Here is a 25,457-nt window from a genome sequence, read left to right on the forward strand (position 1 = left end):
AAGAGTTTTGAATGTATTTTAGTAATCATAGCAAACATAAAATTAAAAAATAGCAAAAATAAAAAGAGCAAATAATAGTAAATTTCCATGGTACTTACTATATAAACATTTTCGTTCTAACACAGCTATACTATCTACTATGCGTACCAGAATTCTATAGATAGAGTAACTGAGGCTCATAAGATAAAGTAACTCACCCAAAGTCTCAGAGGTAAGCTAGAGTCAAGCTCACCTCCTCAGCATCCTTCCACTTAACCAGTAAGTTTCTGTGCTCCTGCATGGCACTATTCTTGTGACTATTAAGAGTAAACATTCATTTAAGGATTTTTTTTTTTAAGATTTTATTTCTTTTGACAGACAGAGATCACAGGTAGGCAGAGAGGCAGGCAGAGAGAGAGGAAAGGAAGCAGACTCCCTGCTGAGCAGAGAGCCCGATGCGGGGCTCGATCCCAGGACCCCGGGATCATGACGTGAGCCAAAGGCAGAGGCTTTAACCCACTGAGCCACCCAGGTGCCCCTCATTTAAGGATTTTAAGCAGAGTTTGGCATGGTCAGCTTTGTCTTTTTAAGAGCTTATTCTCATTACAGAGTGAATATATAGCGGAGGAGGCGACAACTTCCTGTAAGTCAACTATTGTTGTATTCCCAGGATAGTGACTTACATTATGGTAATGGTGGTGGACACAGAGAGAGAGAGAAAAAAAAAAGTATTGATAGGTGTTTGAAAATAATACTGACAGGTAAAGTGGACATAATGATCCTAATTGAAGTGTAATGCTTGGCACATTCTTTCTGGTCGATTAGATCATTATAAAGACTGGCAAACCTTCCATTTACATCATTTAACAATTTCATTTACAACATTTACAATTTCACTCTTTCATTCAGTGATCTTTGCATTCATTCACGAAGGTAGTTATCAAATCGGAGTATCCTGAACTCTTTTGTAACTTTCTTTCTATCATGCCTATGTGACATTTTCATAAAGTTCCTCATTGGAAATTCAGCTGCCGATTAAGTGCCGAGATCAAAAGGTATCAAAATATTAGGAAAAAACACACACAGTATGTTTTATTAGTCGGAACACATTTTCGCCACAGCGAATGGCTTGTGACCATCCTCAACAGGTATAAGGAACATGTTCAATAAGAACTCAGGACTGACAGGGTTCCCTGGCAAGGAAAGGCAGTCAGGAAGAAGTATGACTGTTGTTTCCAAATGCAGTGTTTTTTTTCATAGTTTTACTCTGAAATTAAGACAAACATATTAAGAAGACCCCATGGGAGCAATATAGTCCTACAGGTCATTTAGATGTGCTTTTTGCTAAGAGACAAATGGATTTGATTAAAATTATTTATAACCAAATGTTACCACTTAAAATGGTGCTGAGTAGAAAGGCTTTTGTAGAAAGGCTTTTCTGTGGATGACTCCTCTGATGATTGGAGAACGAAAGTCTCAAATCCTTTGCGGTATTCTTAAGGATATAAATATTGCTGGTAAATCTCGGGACACATCATCTGCTACGAGGAAGGAAACTGAGTCATTTTTCTACTTAGAGTCCTGACGTCTCCAGGGAGCAGAGACTTAATCTAACACACCTGAGGGCCATGTCAACTCCCTTTTCCCTGAGATTGTGTCGGGGTGCTGGATTACTTACATGGAGTCAAGGCTGTGTGGGTGCAGAGGCCGACGCAGCCCTGGGGACCCTTCCTGGCACTGTTACGCTCTAACCTGACATCTGCTGAAACTTCCCTCTACCCAGGTCACTGTCGGTTGGCTAAGCAACTGTCATCTCTGGTACAGACATCCTCTTTCATAAGCATGGAAAGTATGCCTACATACAGTCCACCATGACATAAACTATCTCTAGCTCTAAAGCCCAGTGAAAAGGGGGTAGAAATTGACAACTTACTACAAACCAGTCCACGCAGAGATGGTGCACTGCTGGTCCCACACCGGGAAGACTATGCAAGCACAGGGATGGCTAAGTCCAGGGCCGTAGGCAGGAGTGATCCTCTGTATTTACTGTGTTCGTAAAATTCAGGTAAATATAATTAAGAGGTTAAAACAGTTTAGTAGGGAACAGTTCAGAGTAAAACGAGGAAAAATAATGGAGGAAAGTACAGAAAGGAAGAATATTTATGTCGGAGCCTCGATTATATTTGCATTTGAGGGTTGCCTGTGGTAGCTTGAGGAAAAGGGGCAGGGATGTTGTCTGGCCATTTGTGTTTATTCCCAAATTTAGGTTTCAGTAGCATAAGCATAAAAGTCAGCCACATGGACAGCCAGGTGCTCATGCTTCCCTGGCTTCCTTTCTCTGCATGCATTGCCTCACAACTTTGTATCACAGTATGGAAATTGTTAAAAGAAGAAGAAAAAAAAATGACAGAAGCCTAAACCATGTCTATTCAGTAGTGAGAATAAACGTGTCTGCAACGCAAAAGCTTCCCAGGAACAGCATTTTGAGTGTATAGTTCTGGGATTTTGCTGAGCTGCAAAAGCGCTCCTTTCCCTAGGTCTTCAAAATTGTTCAACATTCACATTTTATTAGCAAGGAAGCATGAACAAAACAGGTTCCGATAGACACAAAAGCTGTTTTTGCCTCATTATACTGGATGACAAGTGAGAGCTTACAGCTTCACGTCAGATGAGTGGAAAAACAATTATCTGTAGAAAGTATGTGCAAACATTTTTCCTGCAAAGCTAAAGATTCAAGGCAACGTGTCTGGAATGTGTTTCTCCCGTTAGGCTCCCTCCCTTCCATGAAACATCTGTCTCAATTTCCGCTCTTCCTGGAGCCTCCTTTTGGTCTCTGCAGGTCTATTCCTTCTAAATCTGCTTCATTCTGATCCTGCAGATGGAAACCGTATGTCTCCTTGTTTAAGGAAGTATGCCCAATCTTCTCAAATGGAGATTCCTGGCCAAGTTTTACAAAATCTTTGTGTATGGCTTCCTAATGCACCAAAGACAGTATGAGTTGTTTTTGTTTGATTCATGCTTTAAGTACATTTAAAGTGAACATGAACACATTCGTGATTCTTATCAATAAAATCTCTAAAATTAAATGTAGAGCTGTGAAATAGATATATTCTGCACAAGCAATTTTAAAATTATATTTAAGAAGTACTTGTTGATCACCTATCATGCTATAGGTTTGAGTTACAAAGATAAAACATGTAACTTAGAGTGTACCAACTAGTGGGCTTGAATAGGCAGAAAACTGATGGCGTCATTTCAATACAGTGTAGGAAAGGCAGAAGTGGGGAGACCCTACAAAAACACAGAAAGAGACACAATTCAAAAGTGTGAACTGACAAAATAGTTTAGTGTTCCTTTAAAGGGATGATTTTCATTTGTGAAGCAATGTATTCAAATTTATGAAAAAAAACACTAAATAATAAACGTTTCCTTAAAATATTGTGATTATCTAAAATATCTATCTAGAATACTCAGAAAATATCTGCCCTAGTTCTGTATTTATTTTACACATAAAAGAAATACCATGCCTGTCATTTTGACATTAAAGTTAGAAGGTAATTTGTGTGTGTGTGTGTGTGTTTGTTTTTGCTTGTTTAATACATGCAAATAAAGAAGGGTGGAAAGAATCAAGCAACCCTATCAGGGCTGAAAAAGGAGAATCTGGGATTTCTGGGGCTTCTATGAAGTAAGTATGTGCCCAACAGTGGGCGCTGCCTATTGCCAACTATCTTGAACATATTTCCTGCTTAAAGTGACAAAGTTGTCAGGGAGGTAGACATTTACTAAGTAATACAGAGGAACAGACATTGAGGCATGAGAAGAGATTTGAGAGTAAGGAGTTATTCTAAATGCAAACGGTGCTGCTAAGAGCAGTTACTCATCACCCAAAATATGCAAGAAGAGAAAACCAAGTATTATCTAAGAAAAATATTTGAGCATCTTTTTTTTTTCCATTTTAGTAAGTTCCCTCTATTGTCAAAGCTCTCGAAAAGGTCAATGTAACAAGCTCAGGTATTGTCGGTAATACCTGTTACTCACATCATAATCAAATCTATAGTTTTCATAACTCCATATATATTTTTATTTTGGTAGAAATGATACTTTACAGTAAAACAATTGGAAAAGTGTAAACTGTAAAACAAACAGACAAACAAACAAGCCCAGAATATTTGAATCTAGGAAAACAAGGATTAAAACGACTGGAGCATACACCTTAATTTCTTAATGGTTATTATCTTCAAAGGGAATGGAATCTGGACTTCAGGGTGAAGGGGAGTTTGGGATTTTATTCTGCACACTTCTGGATTAATTTGAATCTTCCCCAGCAATAATGCATTCTTGCAATGCTATGTATTTAGAAAACAATAAATGAGGCTTTTAAAAAATGAATAAACATGTGAAAACGTTTGAAAGAGCAGGATGACCAAAAAAACCCCACCAAAAACCAAAAACCAAAAAACCATGGGCATTGGAAATTATTACTAAGATTTGAAAAGCAAAATTAATTAAAACCAACAGTAACTAGAGCCACATGTGCTCAGCCAGGCGAGACAGCCCTGCAGAGTCGAATTTCAGAACACCAGCGACCTCTTGTGGCAAAAATGGATATGTGTAAAATTTGTGTCGTGCCCCATAGTGTGGGTGATTAAGAAGGTTGCCTGATGAAATTCTGTTTCTTTTTCAGTTTGAAACAGCCACAGTGATGCCTTCTGGGAACAGAGAGCTCCTCACCCCACCCCCACTGCCGGATGAGGCTGAAGAGGAGGAAGAAGAGGAGTCCACCCCCAGACTGATCGATGGCTCCTCTCCACAGGAGCCTGAATTCACCGGGGTCCTGGGCCCACACACCAATGAAGGTCAGGTCCATCATGGGTGATCTGAATTAAGTCCACTTGGTCACACCTCAAAGCTGCCAACTCCAATGCCACAGGCAACCGACATGACCCACAGGGAAAGTTTTGCCATAGGCTGGGTTTGAAGCAGGAGATACACATATATTTTATATTCAAATATTAAACATTTAAGAATTCAGCTTTGGCATGATGGAAATTATCAAATAACCAAAGATTTGGGACAAAACTATTGATTTAGCATCATTACTCTAAATCGTTGTGGTAGAATGCCTTTCTAGAACAAAGAATCCACTACATGTTAGAGCAAGATGAGAATCCAGGTCTGACAGAACAGGCCACAGCAGTTTAGGGGGATAAGGTGGTGGTGGCTGATGGTGATGACGGCAATAGTAATAATATTTTACACTGACTGGGCGCAGGGGATCTGTGGGTCAGATGCTTGCCTCACATTCTCTCATTTGACTACTACAACCTCCGTGTAAAGGTCATAGGTCTTCCTTATTGAGGAAACGAGCTCCAAAAAATGGTAGGAACTTGTCAAGAGATCTCATAGCTGTTATTGCACACCCTGGATTTTTTTTTTTAAGATTTTATTTATTTATTTGACAGACAGAGATCACAAGTAGGCAGAGAGGCAGGCAGAGAAAGAGGAGGAAGCAGACTCCTTGCTGAGGAGAAAACCCGATGTGGGGCTTGATCCCAGGACCCTAAAGGCTGAAGGCAGAGGCTTTAACCCACTGAGCCACCCAGACGCCCCTCATGCGAGCCTGTTCTGATTCTTGTCTGTGTACTTATTGGAACATGGGCTTCTTCTCATTCAGTCCTTGGGAGAAGCCGAGAGGAAAGCATTCCATAACACTGGACTGTATCTTGTACCGCCTGAAGGTGATCTAAACCAGAGCCTTCTAGTTAATGAGGAAGCGTTCCTGTTGCTAAATACAATTCTATGATCTGTCTATATTTCTTGTTAGAATGTGTCCATGTCATCCAAGGGGGCACTCAGACGGACTCACACCAGAAGGCTTTCCCACATGGAGAACGGCAGAACGAGGGGGTGTAGAAAAATGAGTAGAATTCCCATTGCAAAAGTATATGAGTATAGAGTTGGAGCGTCTCTGTACCTCTAAGTTCTGGAGACATAACACTTCTCTTAAAACGACTACTGTTATCATGGATATTTTTGTGTAGTACAGGGACACAGACTTGCAAACAAATGTAGAAGCAATAATGTGTTCCAAGTCATACAATAAAACTCTGTACAGAGCATACTGAGAGAACAAGAGAGGGAAGTCATTCAAATGCCAGCTTTGGGACTTCTTGGATATGCAGTCTGGATCAAGCCATTCAATACTGTTTGTCTTGGTTTACTTATTTAAAATATGGGATGATAAATAATAGATCTTACTTCATAGAATTGTTGTAAGAATTAAATGAATGAATCTTGTGCCTGACCCATCGTGAACATAATAAATGTTAGTTATTCTCCTAACTCTGTTATTGAGAGAAGAGTTTATTTTTCTACTCTCAACAAATGTTTCAGTGTACAATACAGTTTTGTTAACTCCAGACATTATGTTGGACAGCAGATTTCCAGAACCTAATCGTTTTGCATAACTGAAACTTTACAGTTGTTGACCAACAACACCTTGTCACTCCCCACCCAGCCCCTGGTAACCCCCATCTACTCTCTGCATCTACCAGTCTTTAACTGTTCACCAATAAGTAATGTAAAAGTTGGCTTTTGTAAAAGGCTGTGGATATGCCAACCACTAAAGTGTTTTATGTATATGAACTCTTTGAAGAGTCGGAATGATACTACGTATTAGGTATTGTTGTTTCCACTTTACAATAGAAAACTAAAACCCTAACATAGTGTAAAAGTTGTCGAAGATCATTGAGGTGGTACACAGTGGTGTTGAAATGTGAAGAGAGACCACTAAACTAAGCCAGTATCTCTGAAGAATACATCATATTCTTTCCACATAATTACTATTCTAGGAAGTAGTAGAACACTCTCCAAATAAACCCCAGGAGATGCACACACAATAGAAGGAGTACCCAGAAGAAAATTTCCAGTAGGGAAAGTAAATATATCTAGAACATGATTTACTTTTAAGCAATTTCAGATCCTTCAAAAGTTGACTATCTGGCATCATTACCCATATACTCAGGTCTGTCAGCCAAGCCAAGCACAACAGAAAAACATAATGCCTAATCTTTTCAAAAACTTTTGTCAAAATTATGGCTCAAGAATGTCAGCTTTGAAACTATATAAAACATCTATGACTTGGGGAGGGTGGGGAGTTATCTCCGAAGTAGAGCGAGGGTGAGTAATGAAGTTAAAACTTTAATTAACATTTTAATTTCCACAGGCTAAGCATCACCAGAAATTCTAAACTTTAAAATTAAATTTAAATCTTTTTTTAAAAGATTTTATTTATTTATTTGACAGATCGAGATCATAAGTAGGCAGAGAGATAGGCAGACAGAGAGAGAGGAGGAAGCAGGCTCCCTCTGAACAGAGAGCCCAATGCGGGGCTCAATCCCAGGACCCTGAGATCATCACCCGAGGGGAAGGCAGAGGCTTTAGCCCACTGAGCCACCCAGGTGTCCCAAATTTAAATCTTTTTAATAAAGATTTTCTTTATTCACTTGAGAGAGAGAGAGTGAGCACCAAGAGAGAGCAAGAGAGCATGAGTAGGGGGAGAGGGATAAGCAGATTCCTCACTGAGCAGGGAGCCAGATGTGGGGCTCTCAATCCCAGGACCCTGAGATCAGGACCTGAGCCAAAGGCAGATGCTTAACCTACTAAGCCAACCAGGTGCCCTTAAATTTAAGTCTTATATACTCAACAAAGTTAAATAGCTTGGAAAGAAATATTAAATCATTAGTAATCAAAATATCATTTTTATGACTAATATAGATTTCTAAAAACAATATTCTGAAGCCATATAAAGTAGACTTGGGTTATGAGTGGAAGAAAAGAGAATTAAATTATAACTGGTGTGAATATATACACATATATATGTATATAGCATATACATATATAGTATGAATTATCCTAAGAAATTATTGCTAAAGCAAAGCCATGAATACATAGAAGACTCAAATGCCTTACTTTTTAAAATTTTATAAATGGCAACTATTAATTTATAATCATTTGAAAAATCGGCAAGTGTTAAATACTTTATAGCTTCCCCTTAAATTGTTTTTCTCAGATTTCCAGTCTTAAAATAGTTTTCATTCCTGAAGCTATTATTGTAATTAACTTTCCTACTTAATGACAGCAAAAAGACCTTCATAAGCACATTAATGGTTCTTGATCACAAACCACAAGTGGATCCTGTTCACTCAATTTACACACTGCCAATATATCTGCTTATGCCTATCACCATCCCCCTCTCTTCCTTCACAAACATCTCAACAGCATTGTCTACGTTTGCCGTAACTATCTCTGCAACCCCTCCTCCCCTCTTCAACTGGCAGTTAATCTGGCTTCCAGCCCCCTCACTCCGCAGCTCTTACAGAAGTGGCCTATAGCCACCCCAATGACTAATCCAAGAGATGAGTCATTCCAATCTCTTAATTTACCTGACAGTCCTTAACTTACCGGACATCTCAGCAGCCGTTAGAAGGTTTTCTATTCCCTTTTCCTTCTCCCTCTCCATCTGGCCTCCAATACATCTTCCCATTCTCTTTTCTTCCTTTCCTTCTGGTCATTGCTTTTCTATCTTCCTTGGAAGCTCACTGTCCTCTGCAGGACCGCTAAACAGAGAGTGAAGGGGAGTGTATGTGCGTGCATGTGAGCGCAGTAGAGACCGACCGAGATGTTAAGATATAACCCAGCCTTACAAATATCTTTAATCTCTTGCCTTTTCGCTATGTCATCATGACCGCAGCCAAGCAGCCGTCATCTTTGATCCAGGTAACAACTCATCTCCACTCTGTCCACTCTGTCCACTGGCCCTCCCTCGGTCCTCTACCACACCTTCAAGAGAGTGATTTCCTAATACGCAAATCTGATCACAAAATACCCTGCCCATCCTGAGGATAAGATGCGACCTCTGTAATAACAGCCGATAAGGCCTCTGGATGGTATGTCCCATACATTTCAATGTTCTCTGTGCTATAGCCGCATGGACCATCTTTTAGTCCTTACAAAGGGAAGGGCCTTGGCCCATGCTGTTTCCACTACCTGTTCACTCTTCACTCCCAATGTGAGGTACATGGTCAGCTGCTGTTCCTGCAGATCCCAACTCAGTTATCACCGCCTCAGAGAACCATGACTGTCAGACTGAGTCAAATTCCCCTATTTTATGCTCATTATTTCATGACATTTTGCAGATTTATCATTTTATTGTGTGACTCACATTTATCTTTCATAGAAGGTCATAAAATAGAATTGCGTCTCCCTAGAAAGGATTCAATACTTACATATTGAGTGAATTCATATAAAGGATTATTACCCTTTTTCTTGAAGCAGATTGTTTCAGTGGGGTGTTTAAATATTGAACCAAAGACCTAATAAAAATATTATGTGCGATGTTTTAACTTTACAAAAACCAGTCTTAATATTTATATTTGAAAAGAGAATTTCTAATGAGTATAAAAGCAACAACCACACTATAGCCACTGGGTCATTTAAAATAAAATTTAAAACCGTACAAAGAATGTACTAGTTATTATGGCTGCTTTAATTGGTACATTTGATTTAATCTCCATTTATAGAAAACTATATAAGAAAATATGAAATATACCAGGATGGTCTGTATGAGACTGTAAACTTATTTAACAAACATCTAATCACATTATCTCTTAGCAGCTGTTTTTGTTGCTTACATGTAATTATTTGCCTCTACCTTTTAGACTTTCCAACCTGCCTTCTGTGTACGTGTATAAGTACCACTGTATACTGTGATGACCGTGAACTTGATGCTATCCCTCCGCTGCCCAGGAACACTGCTTATTTCTATTCCCGCTTCAACAGAATTAAAAAGATCAACAAAAATGATTTTGCAAGCCTAAGTATGGACGACAGCACTAATTTCCTTGTCTTCTTTACAGACTTTCCTAAAGTTATTGCACTACAAAATGAAACTTGAATATGAAAATATGGCTCTTAAATCAACTATCTTTTCCTTATTTAAATATTTGAAGGTTTGCTTTAATTATGTGGGGAAAAAATGAGGAAGAGTGAAAGGTCATTAAGAAACTATATATTTTCAAATAAAATTTTCAAGAAATAGAATCATAAATATGTATATTTTATAGACTAGATCTCATTATCATGTCATGACATTGAGTAAAATGTTGTGGCCATATAATTACTAGGATTTGGGTTGTTTGAATAACTTCCATTAAGGCACAACTGCTTTATGATCAATGCCTACAAGCCTACATTCTGACTTTATAATTGTTGCCAACTTTGAAGAATTTTGGAACTTGTCTTTATAAACTGTTTCAATCGTTTGAAAATCTCTTTTGAACGCCTTTGTTTTTTAATGCTAATGTATCTATAACGATGAGAAAATATAGCAATCTGTCATTACTGAGGGAAACCTTTTAAATAGTAAAATCTAGACAAAGCTTATGAAGACTTCAGGGAAAAGACCAGATAAATATGTGTCAATACCGTTGTTAAAATTACGCTTTCTTACAAGTACATAAATATGTAGAGTACCGGGAGGAAAGAATTACATTTTCATATAAAGTAGTTAGAAACAATTATTTCATTAGTTGTCTATTGCTAGTTCACTTCATATTTCTATTTGCTGTCATGTGGGAAAATTTATCGTCGTACTTTTACGTGAACCAAACACATTTAAGAGTGTTTAACCACCTCCCTCATTTTTCCTTCTAGATGATTTAAGAAGGATCGATTTGACATCAAATCTAATATCTGAAATTGATGAGGATGCATTCAGAAAGCTACCTCGCCTCCGGGAGCTTGTCCTGCGTGACAATAAAATAAGGCAGCTCCCCGAACTGCCAAACACTTTGACATTTATCGATATCAGCAGCAATAGGCTGGGAAGGAAAGGAATAAAGCAAGAAGCATTTAAAGTGAGTTTTAAGTCTGGATATGGAAGTTTCTCATCCTTCTAGCCCATTTGCCATCCAATGACTAGCATTTTTATTGCCGTAAGCAGATTCAATTTGATGAGATTTTTACCTCCTACAATAAACTACACCATACTATTTACCAAGCTTTTGGGAAATACTGTGTTTTGCTAAGTTCTGAGGCTGGTGGAACAAGAGGAACGGAGAGCAGAGCTTGCATGAACTCTGGAGCCCCTGGAAATGGTGTCAGCCAGGCCATTTGTACTTTCTAAGAACTCCACTCAAGACCAATATTTTGTGTGGCTTAAAGGACGACTACCTGTGCAGGGTGTGGGTGATGCCTTGAGGTAGAAGTCCATTACATGACCTTGCAAAAAGGATGGATTTGGTTAATTTTAGAAATTTTGTTTTCTAAGTGAAGAAAGCAAGTTTGGGGCCAGAGGGTCTTGCTTAGAGTAGTAACAGCACAGGGCCTGAGAACACTCACCAGCCAGCTCTCTTATCCACTCTTACTGTATTCAAGCTGCTCTTCTAAACTCCAATAAACAAATTTAAAATCCTGTTTGAAGGGACACGGGGAGAGTGCAGGGGGCGATGTGGACCCATTATTGCAGAGCAAGGACCGAAGTCCTGTTTCTCCACCAGCTCTCCTGTAATTCTGGTTGGCAAGGGAGCTAGGACACCTCACTGTAGCCGGCCAAGGGTCAATGTTCAGTCTCCCCATTCAGCTTTTGTGGCATGGGTGGTGGTGAGTCATGGTTTGTTCTGTGGTGTTTGTCTAGAGTGGACCTATTATTGTCTAAATTTTGTTTGTTTGTTTGTTTTTTCTTGCTAGGCTATCCTTTTCCTAGTACTTGTACTAGAGAGAACAGGATTTTGTTGGAGAGAAACTCTCTTTTATCTGTCCCTGTAACACAAAGGCCATTCTTCCTCTGCCTCACCCAGATCCTCAAAACCCCTCAGCAAAATGTCTCCCATGGGAAGACACTGCCTTGCTTAAACAGAGAAAGTGAGAGTAGGCAAAGCAAGGTTCTTTGAAGATCTTGAGAAGCTCTTTATATTTTCATCCAGAAATATTCACTTACAGTTAATTTTTCCAAAACTCATTTGACTTATGTCTAGTCACCTGGGGAACTGATCTGCTTCGTCTTTGCAAAACAAGACCTTGACAGGCATGTGTTATTTTACAAATAGTTGCATGAACAGGGAATGGAAAACACAACTGCAGTACCGCTAATTTCCACTAAGTCCTTACATTTGGAACGTTTACAGGATATGTCTGATCTCCATCACCTCTACCTCACTGATAACAATTTGGACCACATCCCTCTGCCACTCCCGGAAAACCTACGGGCCCTTCACCTCCAGGTAGGTTTCCACCAGTAACGAATGCCCAACAGCTCCATGTAAAACAAAAATAAAGATGAAAAAGTCAGGACACAGAAAGTCTTTATAATGGTCTGTTGACACACTGTCACCATTTTTCTTCTTTTTCTCCTCTCTCTCTCTCAATTGGAGCGCAAGGTCGTTGTACATTCATGCCTCTGTCTATACTGATTTTTTTATAATGACTTCAGTCTTTAAAGATGTTCAGTCTTTGTCAAATCATAATGCATCTTTCTGGCACCCAAAATTACTTTCGGAAAAAAAAAAATACAAACAACACTGAAAGTTTCATTTCTTGAAGAAATGTGTAAGATTTGGAAGTGGAAGAGAAAATGGGAGAAAGAGAAATCTAATTTATTTTCTAGCTTTCAGGAGAGAAAAATGTGTCAACTTTAGCTTTTAATTTTAAGTTTCATGTATTGAATTAAACTCAATCCTAGGGCATTCCTATCTGCTGAGAGATGACAGACTTCCATCTCTCTGGGTTAAGAAAATGTGTTTCCAATGTGTTTTTGTAATTCTGAATTAAATTTTATTACTGTTGTCTGTGATAATATTGACCCTACAAAGTAAATGTGTCTCTGATGTTGTATTCAAACACAATGGGCTTGTGTATATAATACAACATTTAACTAGAAGTAATTGGCTTCATATTCCCTATTTTAAGGCTTAAAACGGCATTAAGTGTACCTTTAAGCATCTCTCTTCTCATGATCACTTCATCAGTATCCAGTATTAGCTGTTTTTAACTTATGTTGTCCTCCATATTTATTTTTAATGTTTATATAAAAATCCCCAATTTTGATTCATTTCAAAAAGTTTGTCAAAATACAGTACAGTAGGGCGCCTGGGTGGCTCAGTGGGTTAAGCCGCTGCCTTCGGCTCAGGTCATGATCTCGGGGTCCTGGGATCGAGTCCCGCATCAGGCTCTCTGCTCAGCAGGGAGCCTGCTTCCCTCTCTCTCTCTCTCTCTGCCTGCCTCTCCATCTACTTGTGATTTCTCTCTGTCAAATAAATAAATAAAATCTTAAAAAAAAAATACAGTACAGTAATTAGGAATGAATGATCTGGCAAAAGCAGATTCCCTAGACTTAAATTCTACTTCTAATCCTCTCTAAAGATTAGACAAAATATCTGAGCCTCCTTGTACCACAGTTTTAGTTGACAAAGTGAATGGTACAGTGATGGGAACATGATAAGGACTTACATGTAAGACATAGTTATTATTAATGGTGCATCAAAAGGAGTAGTACAGCACATAGGCACTAAAAACCTTTTATTCCTTATAGACACTTTGTAATGAGAAGACGGTTAAGCCATCAGAAAGAGTCAATGATTATAAACATATATTTACCTAGCAATATATAATTATACACTCATTAACCATTATTGCATTATTATATTAATGATTATAAACAATATGCCTCAAAATAGGTGAAGCATAAACTGTCAGAATTGAAAGGAGAGATAAACCATTTAACAATAAGTTGGGGCTTCCAATACTCCACTTTCAATAATGGATAGAACAACCAGTCATAAGATCAACTAGGAAATAGTTCAAGAACACCTTAAAAACACACAAAAAAATCAACTAGACTTAACAGTCATCTATAGAACATTCCTCCCAATAATAGCAAAACATATATGGTTCTCAAGTGAACATTTCCCAGGAAAGGTCATATACTAGGCCACAAAAATAGCCCAACAAATTGAAAAGAACTGAAATCAGGCAAAGTACTTTTCTGATTACAATGGAACTAAAATAGAAATTAGCCACAAAGAAAATTTGGAAAAGTCACAAATATGAATATATTAAACAACACTTTCCCTAATAAGCAATGAGTCAAAAAAAGAAATCTAATAAATGATTTAGGCAATGTTGTAGGTAATAAAATTAATATACAAATATTGTGTATGTATACACTACAAATGAACAATCTGAAAATGAAATTAAGAAAACAATTCTATTCATATTAATCACAAAATAATAAATCACCTAGGAATAATTTTAACAAAAAACGTACAAGACTTGTAGACTGAATGTTACAATATTGTTGAAAGCTTCCTGCACAGCAAAGGAAACAATCAACAGAGAGAAGAGATAACCTATAAGTGGGAGATATACAAACCATACATTTGGTAAGGGGTTAATAGCAGAAATATATACAGAACTCAAATAACTCAACAAAAAAAAATCAATTAAAATATTGGCAAAGGACCTATGTAGACATTTCTTAAAGAAAGCATAGAAGTAGCCAACCAGTATATGAAAAGATGTTCAGTGTCACTAATCATAAGGGAAATGCAAATCAAAACCAAAATGAGATGTCATCTCACTACATACCTATTATCAAAAAGACCAAAGATAACAAGGTTGACTAGGTTATGGAACCCTTTGTAGCATTGGTGGGAATGTAAGGGGTATAGTCATTAAAGGAAATGGTATGGAGTGTCTTCAAAAAGGTCAACAGAACCACCAGATGATCCAGCCATCCTACTTCTGAATATAAACCCAAGTGAAATGAATAACACTTATCAATGTCAGTATCTCAAAGAGACATCTGCACTCTCATGTTCACTGCAGCATTATTCACAGTTGCCAAGATATGGAAGCAAACCATGGATCTATCAATGGGTGACTGGATAAAGAAATTGTGGTATATGTATACAATGGGATATTTTTCATTCTTTAAAAAAGAAAAACAATCTTAAAAGAAGAAGAAGTTCTGCTATTTGCAACAAGATGGGTGAAAACATTATGCTAAGTGAAATAAGCCAGACACAGATGGACACGTATTGTAAGATCTCACTTATTTGTGGAATCTAAAAACGTCAAACTCAAAGAAGCAGAGAGTAGAATGGCAGTTGCCAGGACGTGGGGACTGGGGGATATGGGAACACGTTAGTCAAAGAATATAAAGTTTTAGTTATTTAAGGTGAATAAGTTCTGGAGATGTAATACAGCACGGTGACTATAGTTAAGAATACCTATTGTGGTCTTGAAATTTGTTGGGAGTAGATCTTAAGTGTTCCTTTTATTTTCAATTTTGATCTTAAGTGTTCTTACCAGAAACACGTGCAAAAGGAAACCATGGGAGGTGATGGAAGTGTTAATTAGCTTGATTGTGGTAATCATTTCACAATGTATACATATATCAAAACATTATTCTGTACTCCTTAAATGTATATAATTTTATCTGGGGAGAAAGGGATCTAAATAAAGGAAAGATAGTCCATATTAATGGTTTGGAAGGTTTAAATGGGCCCCAAATTGATCTACAGATTTTTTTATATAGAAAGTCACAAGAAATCCACTAAATCATTTGAACTAATAAATGAGTTCAGCAATGTGGCAGGTTATAAAATTGATACCAAATGTCAGTTGTATTAAATACACTAGCCATAAACTAAACCACAATGAGATACCACCTTACACCCGCTTGGTCGGCTAAAATAAAAAAGACGGATAATTACAAATGTTGGTTAGGATTCAGAGAAAATTGAAACACATACATTGTCAGTAAGAATCTAAAATGGTGCGGCTACTTTGGAGAAGTTTGACACTTCCTTGAAGTGTTAAACATAGAGTTAGTATAAACCCACAGTTCAACTCCCAGGAGAACTGAAAACGTGTGAACACAAAACTTGTTTGCAAATGTTCATAGAAGCATTATTCATAAACGCCAAAAGCAAAAAAAAAATCCAAATTTCTATTGACAGATGAATGGATAAAAATGTGGCATATCCACACAATGGAATATTATCAGGCAATAAAATACAAAGTACTGATACATGATACAAAATATATAAACCTTGAAAATGCAGTTCTAAGTGAAAAGACCCAGTCACAGAAGATGAACTATGATTCCATTTATAGAAAATATCTAAAATAGGAAAATCCATAAAAACAGAAAATAGATTTGAAGTCACCGTGGGCTAAAGATAGGGGAAAATGGGGCAGAGGGGATAACTGCTAATATGTAGAGGGTTTAACATGTTCTTAAATTAAATTATGGCTAAAATATTAATTAAAAATTTAAAAAATAATTAAATTATGATGATGGCTGTACAACTAACTCTCTGACTATCTTAAAAACCACTGAACTGTATACTTAAAATGAAGGAATTTTATGGTGTGTGAAATATACCCAACAAAGTTATTTTTAAATATGTCTTTCTGGGCCCTGCTTATCTTCTTGAAAGTTGCTCACTTTCTCCCTCACTCTGCTTCAGCCATGTTGACTCTCTTCCCATTCTTGAACATTCCAAGGTAATTACTCAAATTGAACCGTGGTCTTCTCTCTCCCTGCAATGCTCTTATCTTGGCTCTTTCCATGCCAGTGTGTTAGTCCATTCTCTGCTCCACTGCTATCTCTTTAAGATAACTTTCCTCAGTTACCATTCTTCCTTCACAAGACCCATCAGTTTTAGAAATAGCTTTTTCTTTACCTCTGTTTTCTCACTTCCTTAACTTAACATTCCTACTACTCAAGTGCAAGTGATTTAATCGTCAGTGATTTAATCCCCACAGCCTAGAAAGTGCTCAAGGCATAATGATCGCATAACATGCATTTTTGGATAAGAGAAGGAACAAAAGAATTAAAATGGGGTGAAGCCAAATGGACTGTGTTATTAATCAATAATAAGCATATGTCATATTTTGTGTTATCATTTATTGCCATCTCTTTTAGAATAACAACATCTTGGAGATGCATGAAGACACCTTCTGCAATGTTAAAAATTTAACTTATATTCGTAAGGCACTGGAGGATATTCGATTGGATGGAAACCCTATCAATCTCAGCAAAACTCCTCAAGCCTACCTGTGCCTACCTCGTCTGCCTATTGGAAGTCTTGTCTAATTTCAGATCATGGTTAGCATTATGACACTCACTATAATGGAACAATTCTTACTGCTCTATTCAAAAACAGAAACTCAGCATGATACTTTCAAATTGTGTTCTAAAACATGGTGTATGACTGAAAGTTTTAAGGTATCATGACATTTAGCATGTTAAGCAAACACCAGGTGAGTCAGGAATAAAACCAAATGATGTACAGTAAGAGCAAAACTAAATGACAACATTAGTTTTGATTTCATAGATACTCTTGTATATCCCATATAACTTGCAAGTTTTAAGGATTTATTTCCCATATAATTTCAAGTTAAGTCTATAATAAAGAAAAAAAAAACAAAATGAACACTTTAGGTGCATTGCCAAGATTTAGATGTTTTTTAAACTTTTCTATTCCTTTGCTTTTTTAACTAAAGCGTGTTTCTGTTTCCAAATTTATTCATGAGAATGAAGGAGACAATAAAATAATTCAAAATTTACAATGGCCTTGTGGGAAAATACCCATTATAATCACAACATGCAAATAATCATAATCGACAGTTTTTGAAAAAATATTTAATTATGAACTTTATTTAATTATGAACTTCAAAAAAATCATTTTTTTCACCTTAATGAGATCTGAGAACTCATTTTAGACCCTTGCTTAAATGGCAGTTTATTGCTATATCTCATAAGATGATGGTGCTGTAGAGGACCCTAGGCTTGTCTTATCACTCTAACACAACTAGATAACAATCAAATCATCCTATTGGTATATTTCTGTGCCTGTGAACAAAATAAAATTTAGAAAATGGAAAAGAGATGATGATATGATCACCACACTAGAGAAGAAGCGAAGGAAAGTTGTTCTTTCTGAAATGTATGATCATAACACAGGGACATGGTTAAAAAACAAAAAATGACAGAGGAATATACAATGAAAGGTGATTTTCTTTCCTTCTGCAAACCTCAAGTTCTACTCCCAAGAAATAACTAGGCGATGGTTTCTTGCGTGCTTTTGTAAAAGTTTTCATGACAAACAAAAACCTGTACTTGTTTCATGAAAAACAAAAACTTTTTAAGATTTATTTATTTGAGAGAGAGAGAGAGAGGGAATGGGAAGCTTTCTGTTGAAGGGAAGTGCAAGGGGAGGGTACTGTGTAAGGGAGAAAAAAGGGGAAAGAATCTGGAGCAGACTCTGTACTGAGTAAGGAGCCCAACCCATGGGGCTCAGCAGGGCTCAACGCGGGGCTCAATGCCCCTTGAGATCAGGACCCTGAGATCATGATCTGAGTTAAAAATCCAAGTGTTTGTCACTCATCTGACTGAGCCACCCAAGTGCCCTGAACAATTTCCCTTTTTTATACAAAAATACATGTGCAGGTCTACACACACACATCACCATTATGTACGCATCTAACATGTAAACATGGATTTTTAAATACCAGAGGTAATCACTATTCTAAATTTTGCTTCTTTCACTTAAAAATATTTCTTGACAATTTTCCATATCAGCACGTATAGCACTACTGATTCTGAAAAGCACATATCAGTCCACTACGTTAATGAGTTCATTCTCGGCCTTTTGGCTAAGATCAAGTGTAGTATCTGTTCTTATCAGTTCATCTCACTTTTTGAAAGGCTGGAAGACTTAATACCTTGTAGTTAGCTTTTATGACCAACAGATGGCGCTTACTTTTTTGGTTTGAAATGACTGCTTGGATCTCTTCAGGGTTGCAAAAGGCAAGTTTTTGAGAGTGTATAAAATGCATTCCATTTATTTTCTCTCATAGCCCGTAGAACTTAAGAGGTGACAAAGATGGATATAAAAAAATATTTGTTGAGTTTTACTTATCGGACCAAATTTCTCAGGCATATTCAAATTCTCTCTAAAAAATTTTAATTTATAAGTTTAATTAGCAGAGGCTTGCTTTCCAAAAGCCAATTGAAAAATGCTAAAATCTAATAAATATACCCAATTACACTGCACCAGAATAAAGGATAGTAAATATTGGCAATCTGGAATAATTTAAATATGCCATTCTTGATAAATATAAAAATGAAGTACCTATCTTCTTATAGTTTGTTTTGTATATGGGGGGGCGGGGTGGGGGGGCTCTCACTGACTGGATTTTGAATGAGTTACTACTGCCATCAAGTGTTAGCATTCATCCTTTTCAATTCACACAAATGCACAAAAAATAACACCAAGATAGCAGTGTGTTTTCAACGTAACAGTGTAACATCCTGCATAACATAAAGCATAGCGTAACTTATGCTTTCATACAGCATTTAATGGAATTTCAGAATGCTGCATGCTATTCAAGTCTCCCAAATAAAGTCATACTAGTTGATATGAAGGACGTATTTTACTCAATTTACTTGGTCTGTGTGGTGAATCCTCTAGGGTAATCCCCTAGTGAACCTTACATTTCTTGCTTTTCATGTCTTTGTGTAACCTTCTCCCCTTGAATGCTGGTAAGACCTTGGGTCTTGCTTCTAACCAACAGAATATTACAAAGATGGCAGATGTCATTAATGTCAATATCAAGCTCATACTATGATACACATGCATATGTGTGTGTGTGTGTGTGTGTGTGTTGTGTGTGTGTGTGTTTTCGTTGTGCTAGGAAGCACTAGGGAGATCTGCTTTGCTGACGTGAAGGAATGAGCAGCCCTACTGAGAAAGCCCATGGCAAGGAAGTGAGAATAATCTCTAGGAATGGCTGTCAACCTCCAGGACCTGTGGGTGGCCTCCAACCTGAAGGCATCCTCTAGCCGACAGACAGCTAAAAGGGAGGGCCCTCACTTACACAGCCACATGGAAATAAATTCTGCCATACATTTTCCCAAATGGAGCACCCCACATGAGAACCCAAGCCAGCCAGGTGCCTTGACTGTAATCTGGTGAGATCCTGAGCAGAGGACCCAACTAAACTCCCAACTAAGCTATTCCTGGGCCCCCAACACCTGAAAATTCAAGATAACAAATGTGTGTTATTTTAAGTAAGTTTGTGAGAATTTGTTACACAGCAGTAGAAAACTAATACTACATATTAAAACACTTTATTTTATAGTATTTAAGGAATATGGGCTAATTAAAAGAGGTCTTTTAAAATTCCTTAATTGCATTTCTTAAAGTTACGTTTAACATGCTCTGGTGGTAATTTTCTTGGGTGATTTGCCAGTACATGAACAATTTGAATTACAATGCCAGTCTACTGAAAAAAACTACAAATCATAAACCATAATTTTCTGTTTCTCTTAAGAAGAGTAAGGAAGGAGCAAGAACAATACCATGCTAATGTTCTTTAATAAGAAGAATTAATATGAAATGCATGTCACCATGGAAGAAACTATACAGGAACAATGCTTTTATTTTCTGTGAGTTAATCTCTCTTTTTTTTTTTAAAGATTTTATTTATTTTACTGGGATGCCTGGGTGGCTCAGTTGGTTGAGCGGCGGCCTTCAGCTCAGGTCATGATCCCAGTATCCTGGGATCGAGTCCCACATCGGGCTCCTTGCTTGGCACGGAGCCTGCTTCTCCCTCTGCCTCTGCCTGCCACTCTGTCTGCCTGTGCTTGCTCTCACTTCTCTCTCTATGACAAATAAGCAAAATAAAATAAAAATCTTTTAAAAAAATAGATTTTATTTATTTTATTTGACAGAGAGAGATGACAAGCAGGCAGAGAGGCAGGCAGAGACAGAGTGGGAAACAGGCTCCCTGCTGAGCAGAGAGCCTGATGTGGGACTCGATCCCAGGACACTGAGATCATGACCTGAGCCGAAGGCAGCGGCTTAATCCACTGAGCCACCCAGGTGCCCCAGTTAATCTCTTTTAAACAAAGAAGAAATTGATGAGAAATCCACTACAGCAACATGGTCAATTTCTAAAGTTCCCAATTAAAACCCAATAGGTATAACCACATAGGTCCCCAGAAAAATAAATCTGGAATATCAGCATTCCAATTTGAATTAAGCAGAGTAAGGGCAGAGTAATAGCCTGATGCATGGTTCTATATCCAGAAAGGAACACTGGGGGTTAGAAGTGTCAGCATTCTGCACTTGAAGTCAAGCAGGCCATTCTCCAGCAAACCACAGAGCAAACCAAATTGGATGAAGCCTGTGGAGTCTACAGGTCCCACGGCAGCGGTTGGAGTCCTGATCCAAGATCCCCCACCCTGTTCTCCATTTTCAACCAGGAAGGCCTAAATGACCTTTGCAGGCTTCCGGGGTTTCCCCACATTTACTTCTCCATCATTTACTGGAGGCTTGCATGGACTCGGATGCCCACTGGGCAATGTTCCATTTTCCATCATTCCACTCACCACAGGAAAGCAATAAAAAAATACACTCTGAGGTGGTTTTCTCTAGGATCGATCATGGTAGCTAGTCCTTGATGTTTCTAATAAATGGGACAAGAAAAGGGCACAAGGGCAGGGGTGCCGATTTGGGCATTCATGCACAGGGTTGGTTATCTTTACATACACTGTATCAACTTCTTTTAAAGTCCTATTTAAGTATGACAATGATGATAGCTAACAGCGACTGCACGCTCCTGGGGTACTTGCATTGGCTGCGTTAAGGAAATACCTTAACCTTTAGCACAGCTCCGTGGAATAGGCATTATAACTCTACACTCCATATGGGTTAGGAGCCTGAGGTTCACAGAGGTTCGTCATTGCTGAATCGAAGTTGAAGCACATTTTCTTGAATAGATTTCACTTTTTAAGCCATTTTAAGTTCATATTAAAAATGTAGTAGGTTTCCCATATACTTTCCCATATAAAGAGATTTCCTATATACTCCCTCTCCTCCCTCATGCAGAGCTTCCCCCATGCCCAACATCCCTCATCAGAAGGGTAGGTGCCTTTCAGCTGAGGAACCTGCACTGACACATGATCTTCACCCAAAGTCTATAGATCACATTAGGGTTCAGTCTTGATATTGTACATTCTATGGATTTGGATGAATGCCTAAGGACCATGACCTATATCCACCGTTACTGTATCCCTCAGAGTAGGTTCGTGCTAATTTAAATCAAAGCCCATATTCCCAACCATAATGTTATAAAGACTCCCAATGTATGTGTTGTCTGGTAGACAAAGGGACTTACCAAAAGACGTATATTTCTATTCTATTCTATTACTATAAGACGTATATTCTATTCTGGCATATTTCTATTATCAAGAGTAAACCCACTATATATATATCCTGGTACTATTGATTTCATTAGTGGACAACCACATGCTGTATGACAATTAGCAAAGCATTTCCCCGAAGGATTTCGTGTACTCCTCGAAAGAGTCCTACTTAAGGTGGATGGGCAGTAGAGTGCAGCCATGTGGTTAAGACTTTGGTTTGGGGGCCAACCCGGCTTAGATTTAAATACTAGCCCCAAAGCTCCTCATGCCCACAAGCTTGAGTAACTTAACCTCTCAATTTCCTGATCTGTGAGGCGCCGTAACAATACCCACTACACAGAGCCTACGGGTGTGAGGACTACATGTGGTGAGCTCATGCTTGCTGCAAGCACACGCAATAAATGGTGGTGGTCGTGTTTCACGTGTGATGCACTAGAACCCCCTAGAAGTCAGAAGAGTGTGCACAGGCCCTAAGGTAAGGAGTGGGGTCCCGTTTTCTAACTCTAGGCACTTGCCCTCTATCCTCTTGACTTCCAAAGGTGTAAGACATGAGTTTTCCGAGGGGAGATTTCCGAGGGAGATTTCCCCCTTCCAAGGAGTTCAGCTCAAGGTCCATCTTTATCCCCGCACCTCCGGGTGGTACAAAAGTTTCAAATTAACTGCCCCAAATGTTGTCTGAGTTGGGAAGCACAACCCCCCTAAGGTCCTCTTTCCCGCTTTCAAAACCTGCGTCACAAGCCCCCTGCGAACATTCACGGGGCACCTCGTTCCACCCGGAACCCCCTCCTCGCACAGCGAGAACGACCTCGACCCCAATTGGCTATCGCCCTGGGCAACCGAGGACGCGGTGGGCACGCGGGGGCCTCCGGCCGGTATTTAAAGGCCGGAGCCACCCACGCCGGCTCAGTCCCGCCAGGACAGCGACGGTGTAGCGCCTGGGTTGGGAGGGAGCAGCAAGGTAACGCGCAGCCCCTGCCTCCCCGGTTCCCAGCCCGCGCCTCCGCCGAGGCGGGTGTGTGTGGGACCCGGGAGCGGGTCTCACCGTGCGTCGCCCACCAACACCTTCCTCCCCCACCATCCTTACCCAGCCCCAGTCCCGCCCAACCCACCTGGGCGAGACAACTTGGGTGCGAAAGACAAGAGATTACGAAGGAAGAGCGATCCAGCAAGCAGAGACGAGGGAGAAGGGGGTCCTCTTGGAGAGAAAGTTGCCCTCCCAATAGCAGGCACGTGGTGCTGCCCAGACGGACGAGGCTCTGCAGACCTTCAGATCAGGCCAACCGACGACAGCTTCTAGGACGCTTCTGTTTAGCCCTCCCGGGGAGCTCCTTGGACGATGACCCAGACCCTGGACAACAGGGAGGACCCTCTCAACCTGGGCGGCGGCTGGGCGTCCTCCGTCCCCTTGGGTACCTGGTCTACCTGCCACCGAAGGCGCAGAGGCGCTCCCATAAACCAGCGGCGCCACCGCTATGGTCCCAAGTCGGAGTATGAGCCCCCCAGGAAACAGCCGAAGCAACAGCACGGTCCGGGCCCTTGGTTCCAACCACCCCGACGGCCCTACTGGGCCGTGTACTCCAACTGGGGGCGCTGGGGAGAGCCCTGGAGCCCACCTCCGGCCGGATTCTGGAAGCCTCCCGGCCAAGTGCAAGTGATCCGGGTGTTTGGTGTGCACCCGCTCTGCCTCTGCTGCTGCTCCTGCTGTCGCGGGCCGTGGAACCCCGGCTGGGCGAGGCCCCCCGGCAGGAAGAAGCGCTGGGGCCGCAGGGGCCGCGGCCTGCGTCGCCACCCTCGCCGCTCCTTCCCGAGGAGCCCGCCCGTGGATCTGAGCACCCTGCTGAGGCCGGTCAACCTGTACGGGTGGCGGGCCCCGGGCATGCGGGCGCCGCGCAACACCACCCAGTTCATCATGAACCAGATCTACGAGGACATGCGGCAGCAGGAGAAGCTGGAGCGCCAGCAGGAGGCGCTGCGGGCGCAGCAAGCGCAGGCGCGCGGCGCGGCCTCGCCCGGGGGCGGCTCCGGGAACGACGCGCCCCCCAGCGGCGGCGAGGAAGAGACGCAGCCGCGGGAGACCTTGTACCCCTTCGCGCAGAATCCCTCTCTGGGCTTCAGTCCCGACCCCGACGAGGAGCACGGGTTTCCCGCCGCACAGTCTGGGGAGGAGGAGGACGACGACGACGAGAGGAGGGAGGAGGAGGAGTGCGACGAGGAGGAGTGTGACGAGGAGGAGTGTGACGGGAGGGAGGAGGAGAGCGAGGAGGAGGAGGAAGAGAGCGAGGAGGAGAAGGAGGAGAGCGAGGAGGAGGAGGAGGAGGCAGAGGCCAGAGATGAAGAGGAGGTCGAAGACGCTGACTGCGCGGAGGAGGGGGAGGAGGACGAGGAGGAGGAAGAGGAAGAGGACGATATAGAAGAGGAAGAGGAGGGGATGGAGGAAGAGGAGCCGAGAGAGGAAGAGAATCCTTTACCTCTAGAAATGCCTTTATCGTTCCTAGTGGGGGCTGAGGAAGAGAGAGAGAACTTTATCAACTGTCCCTATTTAAGCCCCAAGCAGATGATTCCCAAAGTGCCCCAGGAAGCGCTCCTCATGGTCGACGACATTAACTGTTAGACCTCAGGAAAGGGATTGAGAATGGGATGGAACTGATTTAAGGCTAAAATGGACTAGCAACCTATTAAAAACTAATTAAAAAGTGAGTTCCACTAATAAACATACCTATGTAAACCCCTTCTTTGGCCATTATAAAATGTTGAAAAATTGGTGTGTTTCTTTATGACTACGGGTGGGGGAGGGGGAGCTTTCAAATGCAATTTAATTGGACATGATTAAAGGCCAAATATTTTATTACTGCAGTTTGAATAGTTTCATTTGGTGTTTTCCCCCTCTAGACACCTGACTTTTTTTTTTTTTTTAATTCTGGCAATGCTGATTTTTTTTTTTTTTTACAAATTTATTCAACTGTCTACTTAATGAGCTTGGAATCCACAGATAGGTTGGCTGTTTACATGCTGAAGAAGCACATGCCATGGCTACTGAATTTCAGTGCTCTTCACATAACAGTGAAACCACTAAGTATTTTTCCTTGTAGATTCTCCACCTTCAGAGTTCATTTTTGCGGGTTGTATTTTGATAACCCCATTTGCAGTCTCTTGTGGCATCGCTCACTTATATTCCTTGTTCCACAGTGCTATGGATCTT

The 25,457-nt window shown here is 40.1% G+C and overlaps 2 protein-coding genes and 1 pseudogene across 2 annotated transcripts in view; all 3 read left to right on the forward strand.

The window, feature by feature from the left end:
* Positions 1 to 17,493, forward strand: part of EPYC (epiphycan) — a 36,860-nt gene extending 19,367 nt beyond the window's left edge. Inside the window, exons 3-7 of the mRNA XM_059404662.1 lie at positions 4,664 to 4,835; positions 9,699 to 9,857; positions 10,693 to 10,895; positions 12,165 to 12,260; positions 16,970 to 17,493. Of these exons, the coding sequence (XP_059260645.1) occupies positions 4,664 to 4,835; positions 9,699 to 9,857; positions 10,693 to 10,895; positions 12,165 to 12,260; positions 16,970 to 17,140 (801 nt within the window). The 3' untranslated portion in view covers positions 17,141 to 17,493. The remainder of the gene's footprint in view (positions 1 to 4,663; positions 4,836 to 9,698; positions 9,858 to 10,692; positions 10,896 to 12,164; positions 12,261 to 16,969) is intronic.
* Positions 17,494 to 18,682: 1,189 nt separating this feature from the next.
* Positions 18,683 to 18,814, forward strand: LOC132021065 (U2 spliceosomal RNA; annotated as a pseudogene).
* A 4,559-nt stretch (positions 18,815 to 23,373) lies between these two features.
* CCER1 (coiled-coil glutamate rich protein 1) lies at positions 23,374 to 24,869 on the forward strand. The gene has a single exon (XM_059404663.1). It carries the CDS (start codon positions 23,595 to 23,597, stop codon positions 24,867 to 24,869), a length of 1,275 nt encoding a protein of 424 aa, XP_059260646.1. The 5' UTR covers positions 23,374 to 23,594.
* The last annotated feature ends 588 nt before the right edge of the window (positions 24,870 to 25,457 follow it).

The sequence above is a fragment of the Mustela nigripes genome, chromosome 6 (genome assembly GCF_022355385.1).
Source record: "Mustela nigripes isolate SB6536 chromosome 6, MUSNIG.SB6536, whole genome shotgun sequence".
In the NCBI taxonomy this organism is placed as follows: Eukaryota; Metazoa; Chordata; class Mammalia; order Carnivora; family Mustelidae; genus Mustela; species Mustela nigripes.

What these genes read in the sequence shown, in the direction of transcription:
- CCER1 (XM_059404663.1), top strand. Translation starts at nt 23,595, where the DNA reads ATGACCCAGACCCTGGACAACAGGGAGGACCCTCTCAACCTGGGCGGC.